General features: G+C 34.1%; 1 protein-coding gene across 2 annotated transcripts in view; it reads left to right on the top strand.

Annotated features, from left to right (window-relative positions):
- Rims1 (regulating synaptic membrane exocytosis 1) overlaps window positions 1-24617 on the top strand; it is a 442859-nt gene that overhangs the window by 167577 nt on the left and 250665 nt on the right. The window contains exons 3-4 of one of the 2 annotated variants that reach the window (XM_026391365.2): window positions 18112-18325; window positions 20832-20843. In XM_026391365.2, the coding sequence (XP_026247150.2) occupies window positions 18112-18325; window positions 20832-20843 (226 nt within the window). Of the gene's footprint in view, window positions 1-18111; window positions 18326-20831; window positions 20907-24617 lie in introns of those variants that run through there. The other variant, XM_026391407.1, reaches the window with a different exon arrangement.

Raw genomic sequence — 24617 nt, 5'->3', positions numbered from 1 at the left:
CTCACTTAAAGGAAGATTGAAAGTCCCTCCCTGTTTCTCAAGGCCTTACTGACATCATTTGTCTCCCTTCCCTCCCTGATTCTGCCCTGTCTTCCCTGACCCATGCTCTTTTCTGCCCACCTTTTGCATTCACCCCACCTTCTGCCAAAAATCCTCTTCCCCAGACAGGCAAAGGCATACTTCTCCATGTCCTTGGGGATTCCACTGGAGCTTCCTTACCATCCTGTCCATATGGTCATGCCCTGCCCCTACCTGTGATTCTCTTCCCTTTTGCTTTTTTTTTTTGTTTGTTTGTCTTCACAGCCCTAGAGCTACCTGATATTTCTCTATCATGGGTTCTTTTGTAAGATGTGTTTTAACATTACAATCTTATTGATCCAAGTTTCCTGTTCCTGTTTATATCAACAATGCCTCACACAGCACCTGGCATGTAGTAGAGACTCTGACACTATTTGTTGAATTCAACTATTTGTGGAATGAGCGATGACTCTAGGTGGTCAAACTTTATCACTCTTATAAAGAAGCCTAGCTCTGAGGTTCCAAGGATCTATGTCTCTTCCCAGAATGTGAGGGGCAAAACCATGACATAAACACAGGTATTCTTACTTAAGTGGTTTTGCCATTATACTTGCCTACTCTTTTCTATAGGATAATGGAATAGGGAGCAAACCAGGCTCCCCTGAAAGGTTAAACTGGTGAGAGAGAACTATAGATACACTGAGATGCAAGTCTCTTTCAGATTTTGCACAAATATTCTCTATAATATATAATACTAAGAGGTAACAGTTGTAATCTCAATTTACAGATAAATTCAGATTGAATAATTGGTTCATGATCACTCAGAAAGTTGCTGGCCAAGACTTTGTTCAAATGCTGGTTTTATCTGGTTGTAATGTCTTTACACTGGGGCTGGTGAGCATAGATGATGGGTGAAACACTTTTCTGAGCCTCCATTACCTCAGGATTGAAGGGAGAAGATAACTTAGATGATAATAAAGTTATACAGAATTTGCATACACAACCTCATGGGGTTTTGTTGTTTGTTTCTTTGGGTACTGGGAATTGAACCAAGTGGTGCTTAACCACTGAGCCATACCTCCAGCCCTTTTATTATTTTAAGACACTGTCTTGCTAAGTTGCTGAGGCTGGCTTTGAACTTTATGATCCTCCTGCCTCAGCTCCTGAGTCGCTGGGATTACAGGTGTGTGCCATGACACCCAGCTGTACAACTTCATCTTACTTCATGCTGTTGCCCTTGATTTATTGTTATGGTATTCAAAGCTCAGGCAAGCAACAGAAACCTCTGGGGTTTGAAAGCAACTTGTTTAAAAAAAGAGAGAGAGAGAGAGAGAGAGAACACTGTAATAATCCATATATCCTTGAAGCTGAGGATATTTCTAAAGAAAGCCTATGGCCTGATCACTTGGTGATGCTTGGATGATGTGTTTAAAGTAGCCTTTAAAATGTCTTTTCACACAGATACTATAGAAAGGTAAAGCAGCAGGATGCCCACAGTGACAAATCAGTGGTGCTCCTTGCCAGACTGTTTAAATTATTTTTAGGCAGGAGACATACTGTACACACCAGGTTTTAGATGTGAGTAATTAATATGAAATGTTACCTCACCCTGCCTGTGGTTACACGGAGCTTTCTTAACTTCTCTATCTTCTCAGTCCCATTCCCTAGTACTGCAGTCATCATCTCCCTTAAAAATCACCATCATACTGTGAAAACTTTTCTTGTTAAGTTGGTAAGGATGCCAGTCTCTAGGTAGTGGCTGCAGCAGTGATGCCCAGAACTCCCTGTGCAGAAGCCCTGTTGTTTCTCTGATGCCACCGTAAGAGACCTGAGCTCTGAGGCTAGGCCAAAAGCATTGGTTCAGATACACTAGCACCTGTGCAGTAGAGGTAGCTAAGGCAGGCCCGCCATGTTTACTACTTTAAATGAAAGCTTTCTCCCAGACTTGGGAGAAACAAAAGCAAAACAAACAGGTAAACAAACAAAACAGTGCCCTCCAAGAAGCATTTCCTCAGTGTCTGAACCAATTTCCCACTTCTCCCCTCCATATCTATATTTATAGCAATACATAATGAGAACTCATATTAAAATGAAGACCTTGAGGCCTTGCAATATCCTGGATCATCTAGCCAAGTTTATGCGAGTGCGCGCATGTGTGCATACACATGTATACACATACACACACACACACACACACACACACACCCTACTAGAGCATTTAATATCTTTGAGGAAGTTAACTTTATCAAAATATCACAGTTTCAATTATGTAAATACTTAAAGGGAGACATAAATTATGACAAGACATATAGAAAAATAATTTTTTAAATGTAATAATTAGAGATGCTTTTATTTCCTCAAAGAACCTGCATTTTAATAGCCATATCTCATCTCCATATTCAATGGGTCATGGACTCAAAGATTATGACCACAAAGGCTTAGCATTGAAACAAGAAGAATTATGAAAGAACACTATTAATAAAAGATTCCTATACATGGGATCACTACTGAGATTGCCCACACAATATTAAAAGAACACCTAAAATAAATGAGATTGCTGGAGATTTTAAAGTGATTTCAGTGTATAAATCCAGAGCTACCTTCATGCTACAGTCAGAGTCAGGTTTTAGATGTTGGGCAAGATGCCAGGTGGGTGCTCATCCATTATGCCAATGGAGTATCAAAGAGATTTGGGTATTTTAAGCTTTGATATAATATATCATCATACTCCTGCATCCTCTTCTGATCATGAGACAATTTTCTTTGGTGTCACTCTGCCTGAGAAAGCTGAGTTCTTCAGTTGGTGTGATTTGGTGATAATTGTCTTTGATGGTGAGAAGAGGCAGAGCAGGAAGTGGAAAATGCACCCTGAAAATGAGTTTAAAAACATGCCACAGTCATGAACAGAAAAGGATGTCTACCTGCACAGACTCTGGGATAATTTAAAGTATGATAAGGGAATAAAGAAGTAACTGAACACTTTTACCCCACCTCCACCATCAGAGATCTGATTACACTTCCACCAGCTCTAACCTGGATTATCGGAGGCCTCCTGACTACCGTCTGTGCTGCTGTCTGTGCCCTCTCCTATTGCAAACACAGGAGCCCCTAGAATCCTGTGAAAATCCAAATCAAGGCATCTGATCCCTCCACTCAAACTCCTCCAGCAGCTTCCCATTCACCCAGTGTCAAAGCCAAATTCTCTGAGGACATATAAGACTTGCACACTCTGCCTCCCTCTCCTTCCCTTGCCCTTGCCTGGTCCTCTCTAGCTACCTTGTCCTACTAGCTTTGTCTCAATCTTGCCAGGTAGGCTCCCACCTCAGGTCCTTCACTCTTACTCTTTCCTCTGCATAGTCAGGCTCTGAGTGACTAGCTCCCTCCACCCCTTCAGGTCTTTGCTCAAATTTCAACATTTCAGTGAAGCCTTCCCTAACTACCCCACTTACACTTTAAAAAGAAAGAAAATCAATAGTAGCAATAACATTGCTTGGCACTCAAAGTTCTCAGATGATATTAAGATCTGAATTTCACTCTGTATAGCTACAATATTTTTAATATGCTGATACATTTAAAGTTAAGAGGGGTAAAGGCCAATAAAATTTAAGTGATTTGTAGGAGTAGATCTCTCCTTAGCATTGAAAAGGTGTCTCTTCTGGCCCACTCCACAAAATTATTTCTGATTCAATTAAATACTGAATATTTACTTATTGCCTATTCTATTGGACTTAATGCAGGAGTTATTGGGTTGGGAAGAGAAGCTAGGACCCAAGTTTTAAGGTTAACATGATTTATCAGAGGGGGGGTTAATCAAATACTCAAGCAAAATAACAAAACATATATGAAATAGGGCATTGTTCATAAATAAAGTATAGCAAAGTGTTTTCTTTTTGACTATTTGCTGCAAAATTGATTAGGTTGTTGAATTAGAATCAAATAATTCTTAGTTTAATTGGATCATTACAGTGATAAAACCTGAAAAGTTTTCTCTTCAGGATTCTGACATAGTCTATCAAATTAAATGCAGTTCCAATTGAAAGTATCCTGATATTATTCAAAGATTTTATAGATAATCAATGTTGTGAGAGGTAAAATGGACTATTCCTAGATTTGTTGTGCACGGTGATTAGCGAAAGCTGATTATGACATATTTTTAGTATCTAAATATAACATAAGATGGTAATATTTAAAAATAGACTGATTATTCTCAGGCATGGCTGGTGGGAGTAGAAGAGATTGTCTGGAGTTGATTAAAGAGTGGTAGGGGTTCTGTGTCACCTGGGACAGATCAGATTACATATACATTTGTATAAATTAAAACTATTCTGATAGTCTCCAGAATTTCAGTTTTCACATTCACAGTAACATTTTAGTTATTTACTTTATGATCTTCTTTTCATAGGTATAAAAGAACTTAAGTTATTTATAATGCTCCTTATATTATTTAGATGATAGTTAAGTCTTATATGCATATTAACAATGTATTTTAATTAAAGGATGAAAACAGATGTCACTATTAGCAAATACAATGGGAAGGAAATTACATCTTGTCACTAGTCTTGAAATGCACTCCACAATGTCTTAGAAAATGCTGTACCTAATGATAGCTGACTAATTCAGTAGATGGTACGAGTAAAATCCAGGAAGCTTGTATTTTTCTCCATTTAAAAATGAAAGAGGAAGCCTTTTTAGGACAGATTTCTTACTCCTCAGATATTCAATTTAGACTTCAAAAGTAGGATATTTGATGGTGCTGCTTTTAAAAATCTGAACTTAATCTAGATACTTTATTTCATTGTTCCAGATCCTATTTATATATCTTAATCCATTAAAAATGTTACTATCACAGAACAAAAATAGATGTTCTATCTGATTTTGTTATTCCCTCCAAAAAATTATAAAATAGGTAATATTTTACAGAGTGCTTGATAATTGTCTAGTACGTTCCTACATTTTTTGTGTATATTAGTTGTTTTAATCCTCACAACAGCCCCAAGTAAAGGAAGGCATTATAAGCTCCACTTTACAGATGAACAAGTAAGGTCTTTATGCCATAAATTACTTAGTAAGTTGGAAGGCTAACGAGCAGAAGAGTTTGGGAAGTTGTTGTATCGTTATTGTTTTTGTTTTGTTTTTAGTTTTAGTTTTAAGTGGATACAATAACTTTATTTTATTTATTTATTTTTATGTAGTGCTGAGGATCGAACCCAGGGCCTCACATGTGCGAGTCAAGCGCTCCACCACTGAGTTAGAACCCCAGCCCATATTCAGGAACTTTTGAACCAGAAAATTTGGCCCCATAAACCCTGGGCTCTACTATCTTCTCAAGTATTGGCACACAGATGGATTAAATCTAGAAGCAAAGAAGTACATTCATGCACTCATTTGCTGGGGCAAAATGAGGGTAATACACTTACTTTCTGTATCCAGAGTAGGGTTGACATGTCTGCATTATTCCCTCACTAGAGATAAGTGGGTGATGTAGAACCTCTGACCAGACAAGTCAACAATGTTCCAGGTGGCCAGATAGAGAACCTGGTAACTGGAATGGGAAGCATGAACTTGACCCACGGAATTTGTCCAGTGAGACAGTCAGTAGACGTCCTTAAATTAGGAGACACTGCACTTTTCCTTTCCCCCATTATGGCTCTGTGACTTTTGAGAAACAAAGTAACTTAAAGAGCTTATGGGATCATTGGTATTTTAAAGGAATTTTTCTGATCAAATAGTAAAAATAGAAGGTAATAATTCTTTATCTAAATAATATTGAATGTTTTCTCTTAGCCATTATATCTCACATAATAGTTTATCATGGAAAAGAAGAAAAACTGACAAAACTTGCTTAATTCACTAATATGAAGAATACTTTCAGTATGTGTAAATTTATGAATCACTGAAGAAAAATCAAGGGAGAGGGAGAAGAAGTCTTGGACATGTTAGAAGTTCCCTATATATCATTCATTCACCCACTGTTTCAGAGCATTGGGAATAACTGTGATTTAGGCACTTTACATTTCTCAGTTCAAAATAGCCTAATGTTAAAAACTAGTTTTTAGGCTCTCCTTCTTTTTTTTCCTGTTTGTTATGAGTTTGCAATGGTTGTAAAAATGCTGAGAAAATTAAAAAAGAAAAAGAAGTTGTATATCTTCCCCCTCTGATTGTATCTCCTGACTTTCCACAAAATAAGTTCTACTGGTGGGTTTGTCTTTCAGCCTAACTTTGTTCTTATAGGATGACCTTTTTTGCCCCTTACCAGTTGTCTATTGATCTTTTATCTAAGTCATTCATAATTATACCCATATGCCAAGAAATCCTGCCAGTCATCACTGTTTCCCAAAATTATCAGCTAAGTGTACTCAGAAACTTAAAAGCAAAGTACTTTCTTCCCTCATGTATTATCTATGTCTGTGTATAATAATAGCTAATATTTATTGAGCTTTTACCATGTACTAGACACTGTGCTAAGCACTTTACATTGATTATCTCAATTAACCCTCCCAATAAGCCTGTTGACTTGCTATTATTATGAAAAGTACATTAATGAGAAAACCAAGAAACAGAGTTTAAATAATTTCTCCATGGCATTGAGGCTAAGAAGGTTAAATTTAATCCTGAGTAGGCCAGCCTCAGACCTATGCCTAAACAGGCATAATTCCTTCCAAAAAGTGTCCAGTTGTGGAGTTCCTTTATTATTTTTTCCTTCCCCATAGTAATATAAAATAACATCCCTGGTAAAAACAGTCAAAAGTATAGCAAGGGCAAGATTTACAGCATGTTGTGCCTCAGAGAAAGTGCAGGCATGAATTGGTTACTTAACACTTTAACTTGCATGGTGTGGTGGCACATACCTATAATCTCAGTGATTTAGGAGGGGAGGCTGAGGCAGGGGATCTCAAGTTCAAGGCCTGGGGAGAATGTAGTGAGACCCCCTCAGCAAGTTAGTGAGATTCTGTTTCAAAAAACAAAACAAATACCCAGAAACCACTTTGGCTTGATTATATGATCATATGTGTGGACACCATTGCCAGTACATGCAATTTGCCTATTTACCCTCTGTGTATTAGGCATATTAGTATGATTAAATCAGACATGCTCCAAAAATTCATATGGAATGGGATGGAATTAGATCCATTTAATATTGATTAATGACATATCTATCATGTTGATAACTCCAACATTCTATTAAAATTAATTTCTTAAAAATTAACTTCATTTCTTTTTAAATTTTTGTTCCTAATTAATATTCTGCTTCATAGTTTCTCATTGTTTTACTTGATTTCTTTTCTTGAATTGCAGTGCGAATGAGAAAGACTGTTTGTTTAAATATTTAAATGGCCTCCTCGTGCCAGGTTTTAGTGTTAGAACAAGGATGTATCTCCAACATTAGAAACAGTAATATTGTTCCCTTATTCAGATACAGCATTTCTTAGACCTTACAAGCTAAGCTTTTGCTTAGGAGGATGCTCAGCACATTCAGGGGAATAGTGGAAGTGTTTCTTGGAGATGGAATGGAGCAAAAATTTCAGTGTACGCTGGTGAGTCTCTGTGTCCTGAGATGTCTTCTTTAATGCTTACTCAGGAGTGGCCTCCTATGGTAAATTGAAAGTGGAATTAAAAATAAATGCTTGACTGAAGTAACAGGCTATAAAACACTAATAGCTAATCATCATTTATGCTCTTATTTTTTCCTAAGTGTCATCTCTCACTGCTTTCAGAACACTGTGGGATGCTGATTGGATGAACTACATTTTTAACAGTGCTAAATGGAGGACAGGAAAAAAAACAATAGAAACATATGCAATAAAACTCTTAATGTGTGTTTATAAGATATATAGATATATATATAGAGAGAGAGACATGGACTTTAAGTGGAGTAAGAGTCTGCGAAAAAAGAGCAGAAATTGCAACATTTTATAGCAAAATTTTATGTCTCTGTATGTTCTTTTCCAGTCACCTCTAAAAACACATTTTTTTCTAATAAATTACACCTCCTGCTGATTGTACTAATTTTCTTTAACACATTAGATGTTTTAAAGAAAAATAATTTAAATAACTATGAAAGAATTAAATGTAAAAATAAAAACCACTAGTGCCATCTGCTGGACATTTGTAATAAATAAAAAGTATACTTAGTTTAAACTAAAGATTAAATTTTTAGGTACAAACAGAAAAATAATTTTTTGAACCATAGTAATTTTTAAAAATTACTTCGACTGTGAGTGTAACTTAGTAGTAAAGCACTTGCCTAATGTGAACAAGGTTCTGGGTTGGATCCCAGGCACCAGAATAAACAAATAAGTAAATAAAGATAAACTTATTCAATAACATCTGTGATAAACTTCTAAATTACTAAAAGGTTTATAATAAGACTTTGAAACCATTTGTGTGTAAGATATGTACAAGACACTGCCAATTTTTGAAACTTACTTAGCAATATGCATATATCTGATTTGATTCATAAAATTGTAATTGTAAAACTGATGGCTGTCAATTTAAAATATACATAATAATATTTTAAAATTTTTAACATTTTTTTCATAAAGGCAGTGTCCAAAGTTTCCATTTGTGCTGAAAATGTGATGATTATTTTTATGTAGTAAGATGAAAGATATATGAAAAATGCCTTTATTTTTGTGTTTATTCTTATTTGTATGGACTCTCTACTACTCTATAGCACTACAACATGGAGTCCCTGTATAATCTTCTCCCAAATCACCTGGATCGACTGCTAAAATATCAGATTCTTGGAATTTATCCCTAACCTATTGGATCACAAGCTCCGTAGGTTTATCTAAGGATGTGCATTGTAAACCTGGCACAGTGGTACATGCCTGTAATCCCAGCAGCTCAGGAGGCAGAGGCAAGAGGATCACAAGTTCAAAGCCAACCTCAGCAATTTAGGGAGGCCCTAAGCAACTTAGGGAGACCCTGCCTCAATAAAATAAATAAATAAATAAATAACAAAGGTCTGAGGATGGAGCTCAGTGGTTAAGCGCCCCTGGGCTCAAACAATAAAAAGAATATGCATTATAATACCAAGGAAATCCCTCACAAAGCAATAACTTTCCATCCCTTTGGCTATAATGAAAATGAATATTCTGAAGATAGGATGGTATAGTGGAAAGTTGAACCTAATTATCACAAACTATTTTTCCAAGCTTGTGTGAATCACTTAAATCAGGTTCCTAAATTTTCTCACTAATAAAATGAGGGAATTGTGCTCACTGATCTTCAGAGTTCTTCCTGTGTCTGTATTTTTCTAAATATTCCCATTTACCACTAGCTTTGGAATCCCTCCTTTATCTTGTCTCACTGTGAGAACAATGTTTAAATAATGCCAAAGTGATGAACCCCAAGCCCTAACAAAGAAGAAAGGGGCCTTGGTTTAAACTTACACAGCTATATTTCTTAAATTTCAGAAATGATTCACAGGGTTGTAGCAGACAGCAAAGACAAAGGGTGGAATAATTCAAGCTTTTTATAAAAGACAGCCAAACATACTCATACAAAGAAGAGTATATAATATTCCTACAGTTGGTGTTAAGTAAAAATTATCCTAAGTAAATTTATATTAGCCAATTACTGATATGTGAAAGCTTAATATTTGGTAAGGGTTTAAGCTGCCATAGGATGTTCAAGGCTGAAAACACACTGCTAAGTTATTTAACCTAAATCACATACATTTGCAATTGAAATGTGTTCCCTTTGAAGGATGCTATGAGCCTACCACCTGTAAAGAGCTTATATTTAAAATAAAAATATATGTACATTATGAACACCTTGCAAAAACACAATTAACATGTTTTTAAACAAGACATTTTTTCCTCTAAACAAAAGACAACTATGTTAAAACTCCCTTAATGTTGTGAATATAGGCTAGATTACATTTTGTTAAATAAAGTGAATCAAGTCTACTTTCATAATCAAAGTCTATTAGCTTTGAAAAGAAAAAATTATCTAATGTGAGAAAGATAATTCCCATGTTCAAAAAAAAAAACTTTATTTCCTGATGTTTATCAGAAAGTTTAAAATAATAAAAAAAAACTGAATTCAGGATCTTCTCATACAATTTTCTTTGTATTCCCAGAGACTCAAGAAGTATCTTTTCTTTCTACAGTTAGAGCTCAGTATAGGTTTGATGAAGTGTTTGGAAGATTCTATTGTGTTTGATTACTAATGAGAAGATTTAGTATGATTTTGGTGTAAGAGACAGAAAACATATGAGACCTGCTGATTGATCAGTAAATACAACTCTTAGACCCTAGAATGGGGAAATGGACTACCTTAGAGATGATGAGTTAGCAATGGATTGCCATAGTGGATTCAGTTTGTTAAGATCAACATTCAGGAAGTGTAAAGATAAACTAGAATGAAGGAGTCCATTGGCAAGTCTAGTTGGAAAATGATAAATAATCCAAGCTAAGAATAATGAGATGGTATATCTGTACTATGGTCTATCTGTACCACTCAACAGTCACTACAAAAAGAGTTTCTTCATGTGTTTGATAGATTTTATATTTATCTGAGCAGGAGTTTACATTGAGTTGCTGTCCTTGCAGTTTTCTTACAAAATGAAATGGACCGAACAGGGACAAGTAGATGAGCATATGTGCAACTTTCTTAAGGGGCTGAGTTTATAAAAAAAATAAAAATAAAAAATAAAAAAAAAGAATTCCTGGTAGAGCCAAAAAGCTTCTCATAGTCATGTGTGCATGGTATATAAAGATAATTAATGGAGAAAGGAAGGTGGAGGGGTAATGAATGGGAAATCTTAGACTCAGATATTTCTCATTGTTTTAGTCAGCTTTTTGCTTCAGTGACTAAATGACCTGACCAACACAACTGTAGAGGAGGAAGAATTTATATGAGGGCTCATGGTTTCAGCAGTCTCAGTACATAGATAGCTGACTCCATTCATGTGGGCTCCAGATGAGACAGGAAACAACATGGTGGAAGAGTGTAACAGAGGTAAGCAGGAAGAGGAGAGAGATCTCCATTTGCCAGAGATAAATATATACCCCAAAGCCACACCCCGATTCCCACCTCCCCCAGCCACACCCTACCACTTCAGTTGCCACTCAATTAATCCCTATCAAGGGTTTAATTCACAACCACAAACTCTCACAACCCAATCATTTCTCCTCTGAACCTTCTTGCATTATCTCACATGTGAGTTTTTGGGGGACATCTCACATTCAAACCATAAACTCATTGGTGGTACAGTGGGAAGAACTGATCAATTTGACATGCATAAGAAGGCTGTAGCTGACGGGAAGAATGGCTCTCACATCTGCTCAGAATTCTTCTAGGGGGTCTTTTGAAGAAGCCAGAAACCTAACACTCATGGACTCTCTTGCAGCTAGAATCCCTGATGTGATTTAGGGTTCAATCAGATGTACTTTCATGAGATTGAGCTGAAATTGAGAGCTGCAGAAGCACTCTGGCAACATTTTCCTGAAATGGCAAATCTCCCCTAGTGATTAGATATCAGGGAGCTTCTGCTGAGGTGGTGGGATACTAGCTCTAGCCATTTGAATGTGGCTTTATGACTCTACTGCTTCCCGATAGAGAGGTTTGTTCCTGGAAATCAAGTCAAGATCTATTCTCATTTCTCTTCCAAAATTTTTATAGCATGAAATTCAGCTATTGAATCTTTTTTCCCAAAAGACTAAGTTTTAAATTTTTTTCAGTTTAACTCTGATACAAGAAAACATTATTTCCAACCATCATTTTTTTTAAAAAGTCACTACTGAAATTTGGGAAAATTTTGCTGATACTCTCTATTACAGGATGAAATCAAAGAGGCAGCTTCATTTTAAAAAAGAGAGTTGTTCTGTGGGTACAAGAAACAATCTTTTAACTGCACACTGTATGACTTACTCCATTTCCTTGTCACTTGGAATATGTTTCTATAAACTGCTAACTTATATTTATATGTAACTTAATTCCTAAATAGAATGTACATTCCTCGAAGTCAAAAACTGTGCTTTAGAGTTGGGTGTAGTATGAATTAAAGTTCAGCAATACACCATGATATTAAAACTTTTAAAACAAAACCTACAAAAACTAAATTTCAGTCATTATCAGGGTACTCACTTGGACACTTGCTATGTTTTTTTGGAACCTCTTAATCCATCCAACATTATCAGGAAACTAAACTACAGAAACTAAATTTCAGTCATTACCAGGGTACTCACTTGGACACTTGCTATGTTTTTTTGGAACCTCTTAATCCATCCAACATTATCAGGATTTCTCCTGTTTTTTTTATAATCTTCATATTGCTAACTTCATGGGCCCTTGAAGGTGCCCATTTGTCAGTATGATGAACTGAAGATATGTGTCCATCTATGTGTCCTGTGTAAAGGTTGAAAAGGGAAGCATAATCCATTCTAGTCCATTCTTACTGCTTCCAGTACTCATGTCTAGTTGCCATTGTGTACACATCTGGATGCAATCCTTTATTTTAGATACTACATGCAAACTACCCTGGTCTTTTCCCCTCTCTTCAGCTTGAGGATCTCAGTTTCCATCAGGATCTGCCACTTGGACCTTTGAAACTTCAAAATGCTACCATTCGTTTGTTTCTCCCTGGGAAAATCCAGCTCTATGTGCCTAGATTTGTAAGGGACATTCAGAAGGAAAGGTAGAATTCTCTTCTTGAAAAACACAAAAGAGAAACAAGTGAGATGCTATGCTAACTACAAATATAGTCATTCAACATCTTACTATGTGCCTTTATATTTAGGATTCAAAGTACTTAATAATTTGTAAGAATGTCATTGATAATTGCCTGTTAAAGTTATTTTGCACTCACAGGATATTTAGCTTCTCAGATGTTTACAGTGAGCCACCAGGAGCAATGCTGGTGTATGTTTAGACATACTCTTTATTTCCTTCAAAGTAAGCACCACAAATCACCCAACTGACTTGTTTAAAACTGGAATCTTGGAATTGCTTGAGTTGAGCACACAATTATTAAAATAATGCAGTACTTGTTATGTAGTGAAACAATGGGAAAAATTATATCCAGGGAGAAAATATTATTTCAATATCATTTTTTCTGATAATTTTCCATATTTTATGCTATTGTTCTTTCTCAATGTAGATAATATATTACCAACCTCACTAATTAATAAGACTATATTAATTCCAAAATTGAAATGTATAAATAAATTTCACAAGAAGATTTTACATTTTCAGTACCACATTTATGGTAATACCATATAATAAATAAATATATATGTCACATACATATATTTCATTCATTATTCATACTAGAACACTGTCACAGATTTGATATGGATTAAGGCATTGAAATATTAGATATAAAAATATAAATGTTTATGGTTTTACTACTGGTGCCTTGGTTCCAGTGGTATATTTTGTTATGAGGACAGCATCTTGACAGTGTGAAATAGCCATGATAGTTCAAGCATTATAAGGGGAATACAAATTGAGAAAAGGGCAATAAGCTTGCTTTTTAAGAGAGCAATTTAGTAGAGCATTGCAGGTGATGAAGTAGGTAATTTTGAGGAGATGAGCATAAAGAATGTCTCTCAGTCTTTCCAGTCTTTCCTCCTCCTCTCTCTTCCTTCTTTGTTCAGTCCTGTTGGTAAAAATGAAAAAGCACACTAGAAAAGACTTTGGAGAAGTTGACAGGGACCTGAGTTGGATCTTTAATTTCAGTACAAAATAAGGGAACCTATCTTCATAGTAAAGAAAGTGATTCAAAAATGTGAGAAAGTTCCAGGCTAAGAAATATCAGGCTTTTTTTCCCTCTTTTTCTGCTTCCTGCTGCGATGGGTAACCCAGTAAGTAAAAATATGATCTGTTGGTGAAACCCAGATGGAATTTCTGCACTGTGTGAAGAGAGTACAGATGGGAACAGGCCACCAAAGGCCAGCACCCAGAAGGACCGGAGTCCTGGTAGAGTGAAATGATGCCTATGTGAATGGTCTCATGAGCTTTAAGGTGGAGCACTTGGCAAAGAGCCATCCTAGGTCTCTTAGGGAAAAGAGCATTGCTCCTGGTGGCTTTCTACCTTATTAACTATATAAGATCTACCATGGAGAAAGTGACCTCACTTTCTTGCTAGAGACCTCACCCTCATGCCTCAGTGGAGAAGCCTCATCTTACCATCCCCCCTGCCATGGCCTACTAGAGAAGGACTGCTGCCTCCTGCCCTGGTCCCCAAGACCCTGCACTCTGAGATGCAAGAGTGTTTATGCAACTGACCCTGGGGTCACAAATCATCAAAATGATATTTTGGGTGTTTCAAAAAGAACTTAAAGTCAATTTTAGAAGAGAGTTTGGCAATAAATGCTAAGGAGGAGTTGGAAGATGAACAGAAGTATTATTTAGTATTGAGTAGAACTAAAGAATCTATAGAGTTTCATGGCATGAGTTTATCAGCATAGCTTTTGCTTTTCCGTAGTCAGCTTAAATTATCAATTAGCTATGATCAAAAGTTGAAATTGCCTGGTAATTAACACTTTCACAATTCCAAAAACACTTTAATCTGCAAGTTGAATAAATATTTATTGAGTTCTTTAAATATCCTGGAGATTAATGGTCTATCTGTACAATAGCTAAGATATGGAACCAACACAGGCACCTTTCAATAGATGAATGGATAAAGAAAATGTGGTACATGTATGTGTGTGTGTGTGTGTGTGTGTGTGTGTGTGTGTATACACATACAATTGAATGTTACTCAGCCATTAAAAAGAATGAAATTATGACATTTGCTGATAAATGAATGGAACTGGAGACTATCATGCCAAATGAAATAAGTCAATCTTAAACAACCAAAATCCAAATGTTCTCTCTGATATGCAGGTGCTAACACACAATAAGTGGTGGGGGGTATAGAAGTTCAGTGGATTAGACAAAGGGGAATGAAGTCAAGTGAGAGAGGATGGGAAAGGAAAGACAGCAGAATGAATTGGACATAACTTTTTTTCGTATGTTCATATATGAATACATGACCAGTGTCACTTCTTACAAAGTTCAACACAAGAATGGGATCCTAATTAGAGTAAGTTATACTCCCTGTATGTATAGTATGTCAAAATGTACTCTACTGACATAGATATCTAATAAGAAGAAATAAAAAATGAAATAGGAAAAAAAAGAAATGCTTAAGAGATATATTGGAAAACAACAGGTTTTAAATATATATATATATATATATATATATATATATATATATGATCACTTTTGTCTTTTAATGATGCGTTAGTTCATTGTACATGTGATTCCTGCCGTGTTAGCTCATTTCTACTGTCTCATTCCATAATTTGTAATTATTTTGCTTTCTGTTTCTTTATTTTAATTTTTATCTTCTTTTGGATTGATTTTTTTCCTCATTCAGTACATTTTCCTGCTATGGTTTGAATCCCATATACTTTATTTCAATTATTTTTGCTAGATACTTGACTAAAATTTTAATTTTATTCTAAGTGCAAGAGTTAAAACTAAAGTTCTTGGTCATGGAGCCTCAGTACATGTACCTAGGGCAGATATCTACTTCAAAGTTATGTTTCTGATATTACTGCTTCCATTACTGCTCTCATTTTACCTTGTGTTTTGAGGATTTTAACATAACTTCTCTCCAGCTCAAACATGCATTGAAAGTTAATTTAAAAAACTTTTACCCATAATTTTTAATGTTTTGGGAATAGGGTTTTTTAAAAGTTATTTTGTCTTCCACATGAATTTATTTGTAAATTGTTTTTTATGAAAAATACTAAGAAAAAATATATAAATACACAGTTTTTCTGTTCAGTATGTAGGTACTGAGGAGGTTACATAACTATTTGCTAAACTGGGAATTTCTTCTTGGTAGAAGAGAGGTATCATATATAGAAATAATAATAATTTATAAATAAGTATATAAAAATTTTTATTATTCTTTGAGTAACTAAATTAAATGCTGTGAGATTGCAGGAGAGTAAGATTTTATCTCAGTAGTCAGTGCCCTGCATATATATTTTATGAAAAGATTTGTACACATGGCTAAGGTATAATTCAGTGGGTGAGTGCATGCTTAGAGTGCACAAGGTCGTGGGTTTGATCCCCAAAGCCTCACAAACAGGGAAAAAAATAGATTTCCTGAGGTAGATGCTCTTTTGATTAGACCCTATAAGATCTATAAAACTTCTTTACATTTATGCTTGAATTTAAAAATACAAGGATGCTTTGGTTTTCTATTACATCTTAGCATAAAGCATATACTAAATTAGGGATTTGTAAACTAACCCATGGGCCAAATCTGGCCTACTATTTTTGTAAATCAAGTTTTCATTGGAACATACCTACATTCATTCATTTTTGTATTATGTATGGTTGCTTTCCTCCTGCAACAGTGAAGATGAGTAGTTGCAAAAGAAACTGGCCCACAAAGCCTAAAATATTTACAGTGTGACCTTTTACTGAAAAGTTTGCCAATTCCCATACTAAATCATGTTCTGTATTATAGAATAGGTTCATAAGGAAACTCTTCTTAGCCTTGCTTTCTCATTGGTATTTACTGAAATAGATTTGATTGCAGGAATGGGAGGGTCTCACAATAAATATTTGTCAGAGTTCTGGTATTATTGCATATGGTAATTTTTGAAATAGTAGATGTCCATTGTTGTTTTCTACCAAATTTATCCTAGATTAATAGTACTTAAAGTATAAATGTTTAAAGAATCAAATAATTCTTCAATAAACTGGCCAGATATTCTTGCATTCATTAAAGAAAATATCATATGTTTTATTCTGTTAAATGAAATTAGCTAACTTTTAAACTGAAAATGTTTTCAGATATTGACTTATGTGCCGGTGCATGCATGTTTGCTTTAATTTTAAGAATTTAGTAGAAAAGGGTCAACTGGTAAGGCAGAAATTAATCATTAAAGTTCTGTTTGATGTTAGCAGGAAAGCATAATGAAATCCCAATACCTTAAACATTACGGTGTTTGGACCTAACTTACCTGATACTGCATCTAGAGGTTTCTTTGGTTTTAGAGCATCAAGCTAACTGCTTGAATTAACAATAGCATCTGTCTACCCTGTGTTCTAGGGAATACTCAAATGCAGCAAACAGGCTCAGAGACACAGATGAATCTAATCAGCTATTTCCCAGGAGTTTCTCCTGGCAAAATAGCCAATGGCTACTGGCTAGGCTTAGGACAACTCTTCAGTTCTCATTTACAAACCCAAGACATCTTTTCACTGGGGAATTTACTAGATAGCATAGTGTTCTATTCAGAACAGCAAAAAGTTCTATTTATAGTAATTTAAGATTGGGAGACTTCAACTGATGGTGGGGTATGTGAATCATATTCATTGAAACCATTCTTATGGAAAATGGGTTGCCTCAATAACTCGTTTTCTTGCCATCAAAAATTATCACTAGTAGCAGCCCTCGTACATATAACTTAATTGAGATGGAGAAAAATAGGGATATGTAAAAGAACTAAATATATGCAAGGTGTGGTTTCAAACTTTTTTTATATTTGCAAGTTGTGTTTTAAAACTTTTTATGTGATATGGAAAAACTGGAGAGTTCAAATATCATGTATAAGCCAACATTTATTTATACTGCACTAAATCATTTACAAGTCAGATGCCAAATAAAAAGGAAGTATTCTCCAGGAATGAAGGTAAAGGAAGACATTTTGTGGAAGACAGATTACCTAGCAATGTAGTTTAAAATAGTGTTTTTCAAAGTATGCATCATGTTCAAATAGTGGATTATGGAATCAATTGACTGTAAAAAAAATATTCAGTATTAAACTTAATAGAATAGAAAATATCAGAGAACATATTTTGTTTAGTTTTGGCTTCAGCTTTAGTTGTAAAATGTTGAATGCCCAGTTAAACTATTTTGGAAGGTACCTGTCTTAAAGAAGCAGAGGCATGCACTCAATACATGAATTCCACTGCTGGGACAAACAGTGCTTTTATCGAAGCTACACAAGTTATAACAGTAAATTAAACTAGAACTAGTACTAATACATTTATATGTTCATTTTGCTTTGGAAAAATTGTCTTCTCTCTTCATCGTTTACTTAGTTTACCCCCATTGTCTCTTTTGCCTAGGAGATTGCATCAACAGTTTGAAAGCTACAAGGAACAAGTAAAAAAAATAGGGGAAGAAGCGCGGCGTTACCAGGGCGAGCACAAAGATGATGCGCCAACTTGTGGAATTTGCCATAAGACAAAGTTTGCTGATGGGTGTGGTCACCTTTGCTCCTATTGCCGCACCAAGTTCTGCGCGCGCTGTGGAGGCCGCGTATCTCTACGGTCGAACAACGTGAGTGTCCCATGAACACAGAGGCCTGTGGGTGCGGACCAAAACCATGTCACCTGCAAGCATCAAAACACGTGCAAGTTAGGAACCAACTGACCCACGTGTAAATCTACACAATAGCATTGGCTTTCCACATTTTGTTTGTGTTTTCACCAAGTTCCTTGTAGTGTTAGTGATACACGAATTCCACTGCTGAGAATTCGAATCATAAAAAAGATAGCTGATGGAAAATTCCTGTTCCATAACTACACGAGATTATCTGTGAGGGTAAATTTATTTTTGAATAATGTAGTAAATGAAGATTGAGTAGCCTGATGCATGATAGAATCCTTGTAAATTGTTATGACTGATTCTTCTTGTAAAAAAACAAAATGTTAGCCATTTTTGGTTTTTGCAACCTAAATTTTCAAATTGAATGGAGGTATGAGGCAGGATAAATTGTGTGTCCTTACATGTAGCCCAAGATAAAATATTAAACAATGATTAACCTCTGTGATAGTAATTTCAGATTTACTATCATGTTAAATATAAAAAAAGTGTTAAGTTTATCATATGGGAATTATTTGGGTAATTAAGAAGTGTATCAAAATATAACTTTTTAAAATTTTGAGATTTACACTTCTCATTTTCTTTGCTATGTGGTATGTATTCTTACCTAATATGGTTTCTTTATTTGACTTAATGAGAGTTACTTTTGTTATGCCATTGTTTTAAATATATGCATTTTTTTTCTTTGGGATCCTAGGGGCTCACAATTATTAATTAAGAAATTCTAGACTAATTCTAACAAGTATTTAGATTAGAATATATTTGAATGTAGTTTGTCATATTCCCTGTGTTAATACAATGGAATTATTTATAGAGAAATTTCAGTGAGTTGGCTGCAGAATAATATACGACTATTATAATAATCATAGATCAAGAATTCCCAGTGTTTCTTGGAAGAATTTCCCACATTATCTAATCATGTATAGAATTTAATGTAATATAAAATTATATTTTATGAAAGCTGTAAGCCCTCTTGATAGTTTTCTAATTTGGAAAATTCCAGATAAAATTCAAACAAGTCTCCCAATTGATGTTGTATTCTTTGGTAAATCTGAGTTTTAAGAAGCATATTCTAAAATCTCTTCCAATGGAATTATAGCACTGAGTGTAGTAGACATATTTTATATTTTAAGGGAAGACAATGATTATCTTTGTTACTTTGGGGAGATAATTCCTCTTAACAATAGTTTATCTATAAAACTGGATAGTAATAGTACCTTGTTTGGTTCTTATGAGAATGAAATAAAAATAATTAAGTTCATGTCTTTATAATATACCTAATGTTTATTTAGGTTCAATTCTTGTGAATACTTAAGTTTTATTTTTTCCCCTCCTAAAAGTGATGTGCTACAGTTAATCCTCATATGCCACCTTAAAGCCTGACCAGAACAAGCTTGTATATTTTGTCTGGCACATATAAAGTACACCAGATTTATTTGTTAATTTTCCCCTTTCTGGTGTTTTTAAACATATACTTTGAAATGAATTCTCACAGGTGAGACCATGAAGCAGTAATCAAAATGCTTAACACTGTTCAGTCTAAAAAGGTGCTGGCAGTGAGGGGTGAGATATAATCCAGCAGTGTTAGTGCTGGCTGAGCCCCCACAGCTGTTGAGTGCTTTTAACTTTCCATCTTAGGTTTGAGGCAAGCCAGTAGCAATCCAGTTAAGTACCGATATATTGAAATCATCAAGGTCAAATGCAGGTTTTAAAAGGGAGAGGGTTTTTAAAGAAAACTGAGCAAGGAAGTTTTTTAAATGTTGAGGAGGACATTCACCCTTAGCCTGCTGCAGTTCATCTGTCTTTAAAAAACATCTAAACTTGGAAAAAAAAATAGTTAAAGAAACAAAATTTTTAAAAGCTCCATTTAGATTTTTTTCTCTTGAACATAAGACCAAAAAAAAAAAAAAAACTGTATGAAGTTGTTTTCCTATGACATAAATGTTGCTTTTGAAATAATTTATGGCTAAAATAGTTAACATATTTCTCTTCACATTTTTGTTTTTGCTTTTTAAAACATCTCCCACTCTTATATTATGACTATACACATTTTAACATTAACTTGATAAAATTATTTAGTACAATTATATGCATTTAAGAAAATATTTACTTTCCATAGTAAGCTAATATGTAGTAAATTAACTTTTCGTTTTGAAGAATATTTTAAAACTGGATTTATAATCTGGATTCTACAAATTTAGGAAATTATTGTGCCCAATTATTGTATCTAATGTAGAATAGGATTCATGTGTGCATTTTTAAATGAAAGATTTACTTTTCAAAAGGATTCATGTGTGCATTTTTAAATGAAAGATTTACTTTTCAAAATACTATTTTAACACTTTGAAGAAATACATAATTGTTTCATTAAAACCAATTTATTAATATATGGCTCATTTTGTTTTTTCTCTTCTTCTTTTTCTTCTCTCTCTACTCTGCTTCCTTGGATGCTTTCCCAAAGGAGGACAAAGTGGTTAGAATCCATGCTTTCTTTTCTATCATTTGTTATTATATTGTTGTGAATTTTATTAAGTGAATGTTGCACTTACTATTGTTAGTTACTACATTTCACAAAGAAATTAAATGCTGGGAAGAATTCATTCCCAGTTCTCCTGAAAATAAAAAGATGAACATGACAGAATATTACATTAATATGTAAAGTCTGGGTTGTTTGAGTTCATGAGGACAGTGAAATTTTAATATAGTATATCATTATGAGCTCATTTGTCTTTTTAGCTCATTTAGCTTTGAGAATTATTCCATCTGCTTTCAGGAACAATAAACTAAAATGGGCTTTACCTTTCTGAACACTGATTAGATGCAAAGGCAGGTGATTTGAAACATTATTATTGAATGAATGAGATATACTGATAATATAGAAAATGGATCAAATTCAAATCAAGATATCAAGATAAAATTATTTTCCTATGAACATATGTAGCAGAATTATAATATTGAACCACATCCCCCCCCATTTTTTTCCTCTCCATGCATAGAAATTACTTCTTAGGGGAACCAGAGGTCACTTTTAACTCTTATCCACTATAGAAACCACAAAGGCTCTTTGTTCTTGGGAAGATAGGACCCAAGGGGAATCTTCAGTCAGTCTCTCCTTTGTATATACTCTTTATATCTTCATTTGGTGTAAATTATAACTTCCTCACAACTCATTAGTCTTCCACTATGAGACTGAAGCAATGAGTATTTCAGTTCACATGTCAACTCAACTGCCTTTGTTCATATTTTTAAAGCTCAAATGATGTACTACAGTGCATAATTAGCAAGCATGACATTACACTGAAAATTAATCTGTTTTTAAATTCCATGCTAATATATGTTCATCAGTTTTTTTCTATGAAAAAGAAATCAGCTTGACAAATTATATAGGGTAATCTGTTTTCACTAAATATTTTGCCTGTAGTATTGGTGGTATGTGGGAATATTTAGGAGATATTACTTTCATATAATAATATACTGTAATAGAAAAAATATAACTAGAATTTTATACCTGGAGTTTCATAATTATTGTTACTTTAGATGAGTCTAAATTTGAAATGTGGATGATTTTAAGTTCATTTAAAGAATGAAAGTGTAAGTAAATAACAATGCTATCATTGTGCACTCCTGAAGGGCTGGCCAGACTTGCTGTTCTTTTATAGGACTTCCCCTGTGGGAAGGTGGTTGGTGCTTGTTACAATCACTAACTGCATAATGAGAATTCTGGTGGATTTGGTGGTTCTCAGACTAAAAATAGAATGGAAAGATTATATGCAATATACTCACATTCAATTATTTTCATCACTTTGGTGAAATTGCATGTATCTACTACTTTTAGAACTCAGTCATAATTTATTTTAAAACTTTTTGAGCCTATTGAGGCAATTCTTCAATGAATTGCCTTTCTAGTCCAAGGAAACCAAAGTCAGATTTTGTCTTGGAATTGTTAAAGAAATAACAGAGTATTAAAGTACCAATTGCCAGTCCTTTCCTACTTCCTCTGAGCACTTTTATTTTTGGTTGTCACATTATGATTTGCAGGAAGGTGTGTTCCTGTGTGTGTGTGTGTGTGTGTGTGTGTGTGTTTGAAAAGGGAAGAAGAAAAAGGATGTTTAAAACTTTTTCAAAACCAATATTCATCATGATCAATAAAACAATAATGAGTTCTTCTTGGTTTGTTAACTTGGAGAAGAAATGTGATTAAAATTCTAGAGAAAGCCTAAGAAAGGCCAATGTATAAATATTTTTTTATTAAGTCCAGTGAAATGTTCATTGTCATATTTTTTAGTCAACAGTATTTTGCTCTAAAATTTCATCTTAGTCTAAATCTTGTCTAATAATAAATTAGAAGATTATGGACTATTTTTTATAAAGAAAATGGCTGTTATAATGAATCACTTTGAAATGGTTGTGTATGATAGGTTTTAACAGGAAATTATTTTGTACATGTTCATAGTCTTATTGGTAAAATTATGATTATATTTTATTTCATTGAAACCCATCTTTCAGCCTAAATATGTACAGATACTTCAAAATTCCCTATAGCCTGTTTCTGCTGCTTTTATCTTTGTTAGACTCATCTTTCAGCCTAAATATGTACAGATACTTCAAAATTCCCTATAGCCTGTTTCTGCTGCTTTTATCTTTGTTAGACTCTATTTGGTGGCAGAGGATTGAATTTAGATACCTCCCTTGATACCATTAACACTTTTCCATAGTAAGTCTGTGGAATTGAATCATCCAAATTCAATTCCTTTGGGATTTCCCATAAATTTCCATTGTTATTAATTTATTTTTGAGTGGGATGGATTAGTTTGAATATAGTAACTAAAATGAATTTGGTACATTTTAAATTTATTCATATTTTCACAAGAAGTGTCAGGATTTTAAAGAACATTTTATAATAAATGCCAGCCTCACTCTGAAAAAAAAAAAACACCCAACAATTTTCTTATCCTTTCAAAATGTGAAAGTTATACAAATATAAGGTTTTTAAAGTATGTGTAAAAATGATATTTTATATCAAAATAATGAGGCATTATATTTACAAACTCACAATTTTACATCTGAACCCTTATAACTTTTCATTAGTGTTGCTCTTAAAAATTATGTTAAATATTATGTTAATGAAACAAAATGTGTTTTTATTTTTAAAATACTTACAAAAGGTAAAGTTTTGAATGGAATTAAACAATAACAGCTGAGTGTGAAACTATCCTTTTCATATGGTATTATCTGTGAGATGGTTGATTTTCAACAACATAAAAATCTCCCCTTTATAGACTCTGCTCTTAAAAAAATCAAAGTAATAATTTTATTTTTTCCTCTTGCTAGGATTAAATAAATACAAGCAAATCAGCAGAAGCATAACTATTTTAAAATATGATTTGAATGATTGCATTAAATATTTATTATTATTATGAAAAATCTCCTCAGTTATTCATATTTAGTCCATAGTGTGACTAAGCATATGGTAGTAATTTACAACCTTTCCTCACTCAAAAAAGTGATTTTAAGATTTATCTGGACCCACCTTCATGTTTTCTTTTTTTCTTCTAGATATTTGAATGGATTTCTCTGGCAGAATTTTTCTTAGAGATTCTTCCCCTAAAGATCTTCCATACCTAGACCTATATGTAAAAGTGCATAAATAAAAAATGTTAGTATGCATCAAGAGGAGAACTTTCATTAGATAACTTGGTTGATTAGATTTCTCAAGGTGTTTTGTTTGGTTTTGTTGTGCTTATCCTAGAGGGGAATAAAACATCAAGTTGAAAAAACTGTTATGCAAGATAAGTCAGAAAGCTGTGAAATTTTAATTACAAATGTGCTTTCAGAATTTGCTACACTGTTTTTCAAGGAATTTCAAACTCCTGCATTTAGCATTACTGTTTTGGAAATATTTGCTGATATTCAGTAATGGTTAGGAAGTTTATAGGCCTGGTTAGTATGGTTTTTTCCTCCTTCGCAAATCATTTCTAATAGTTATAAAGTCTGTTTCAAGAAATAATTATTTCACAAATTAGTGTGAAAAGAATCCATAGTAGGGATAAGAAATTCATCAGGCTATAGAAAATGAGCCTTTTCTAAGATAAGAAAAGGGCTGTGGTAGGATCACCTTTCCAGAGCTTAAGATTAGACTGTGGACAATCTTCCTAATATTTTTGTGAGTATGAATTGTCAGATCTCTTATTTAAACACCTAGCAGTGGAATTTCCTGGTCATGTGATGACTCCATGTTTAATATTTT

This window comes from Urocitellus parryii, chromosome 8 (assembly GCF_045843805.1).
Source record: "Urocitellus parryii isolate mUroPar1 chromosome 8, mUroPar1.hap1, whole genome shotgun sequence".
Lineage (NCBI taxonomy): Eukaryota > Metazoa > Chordata > Mammalia > Rodentia > Sciuridae > Urocitellus > Urocitellus parryii.
Note: the sequence above shows the minus strand (reverse complement) of the source record. Positions and strands in the feature narration are given on the sequence as shown.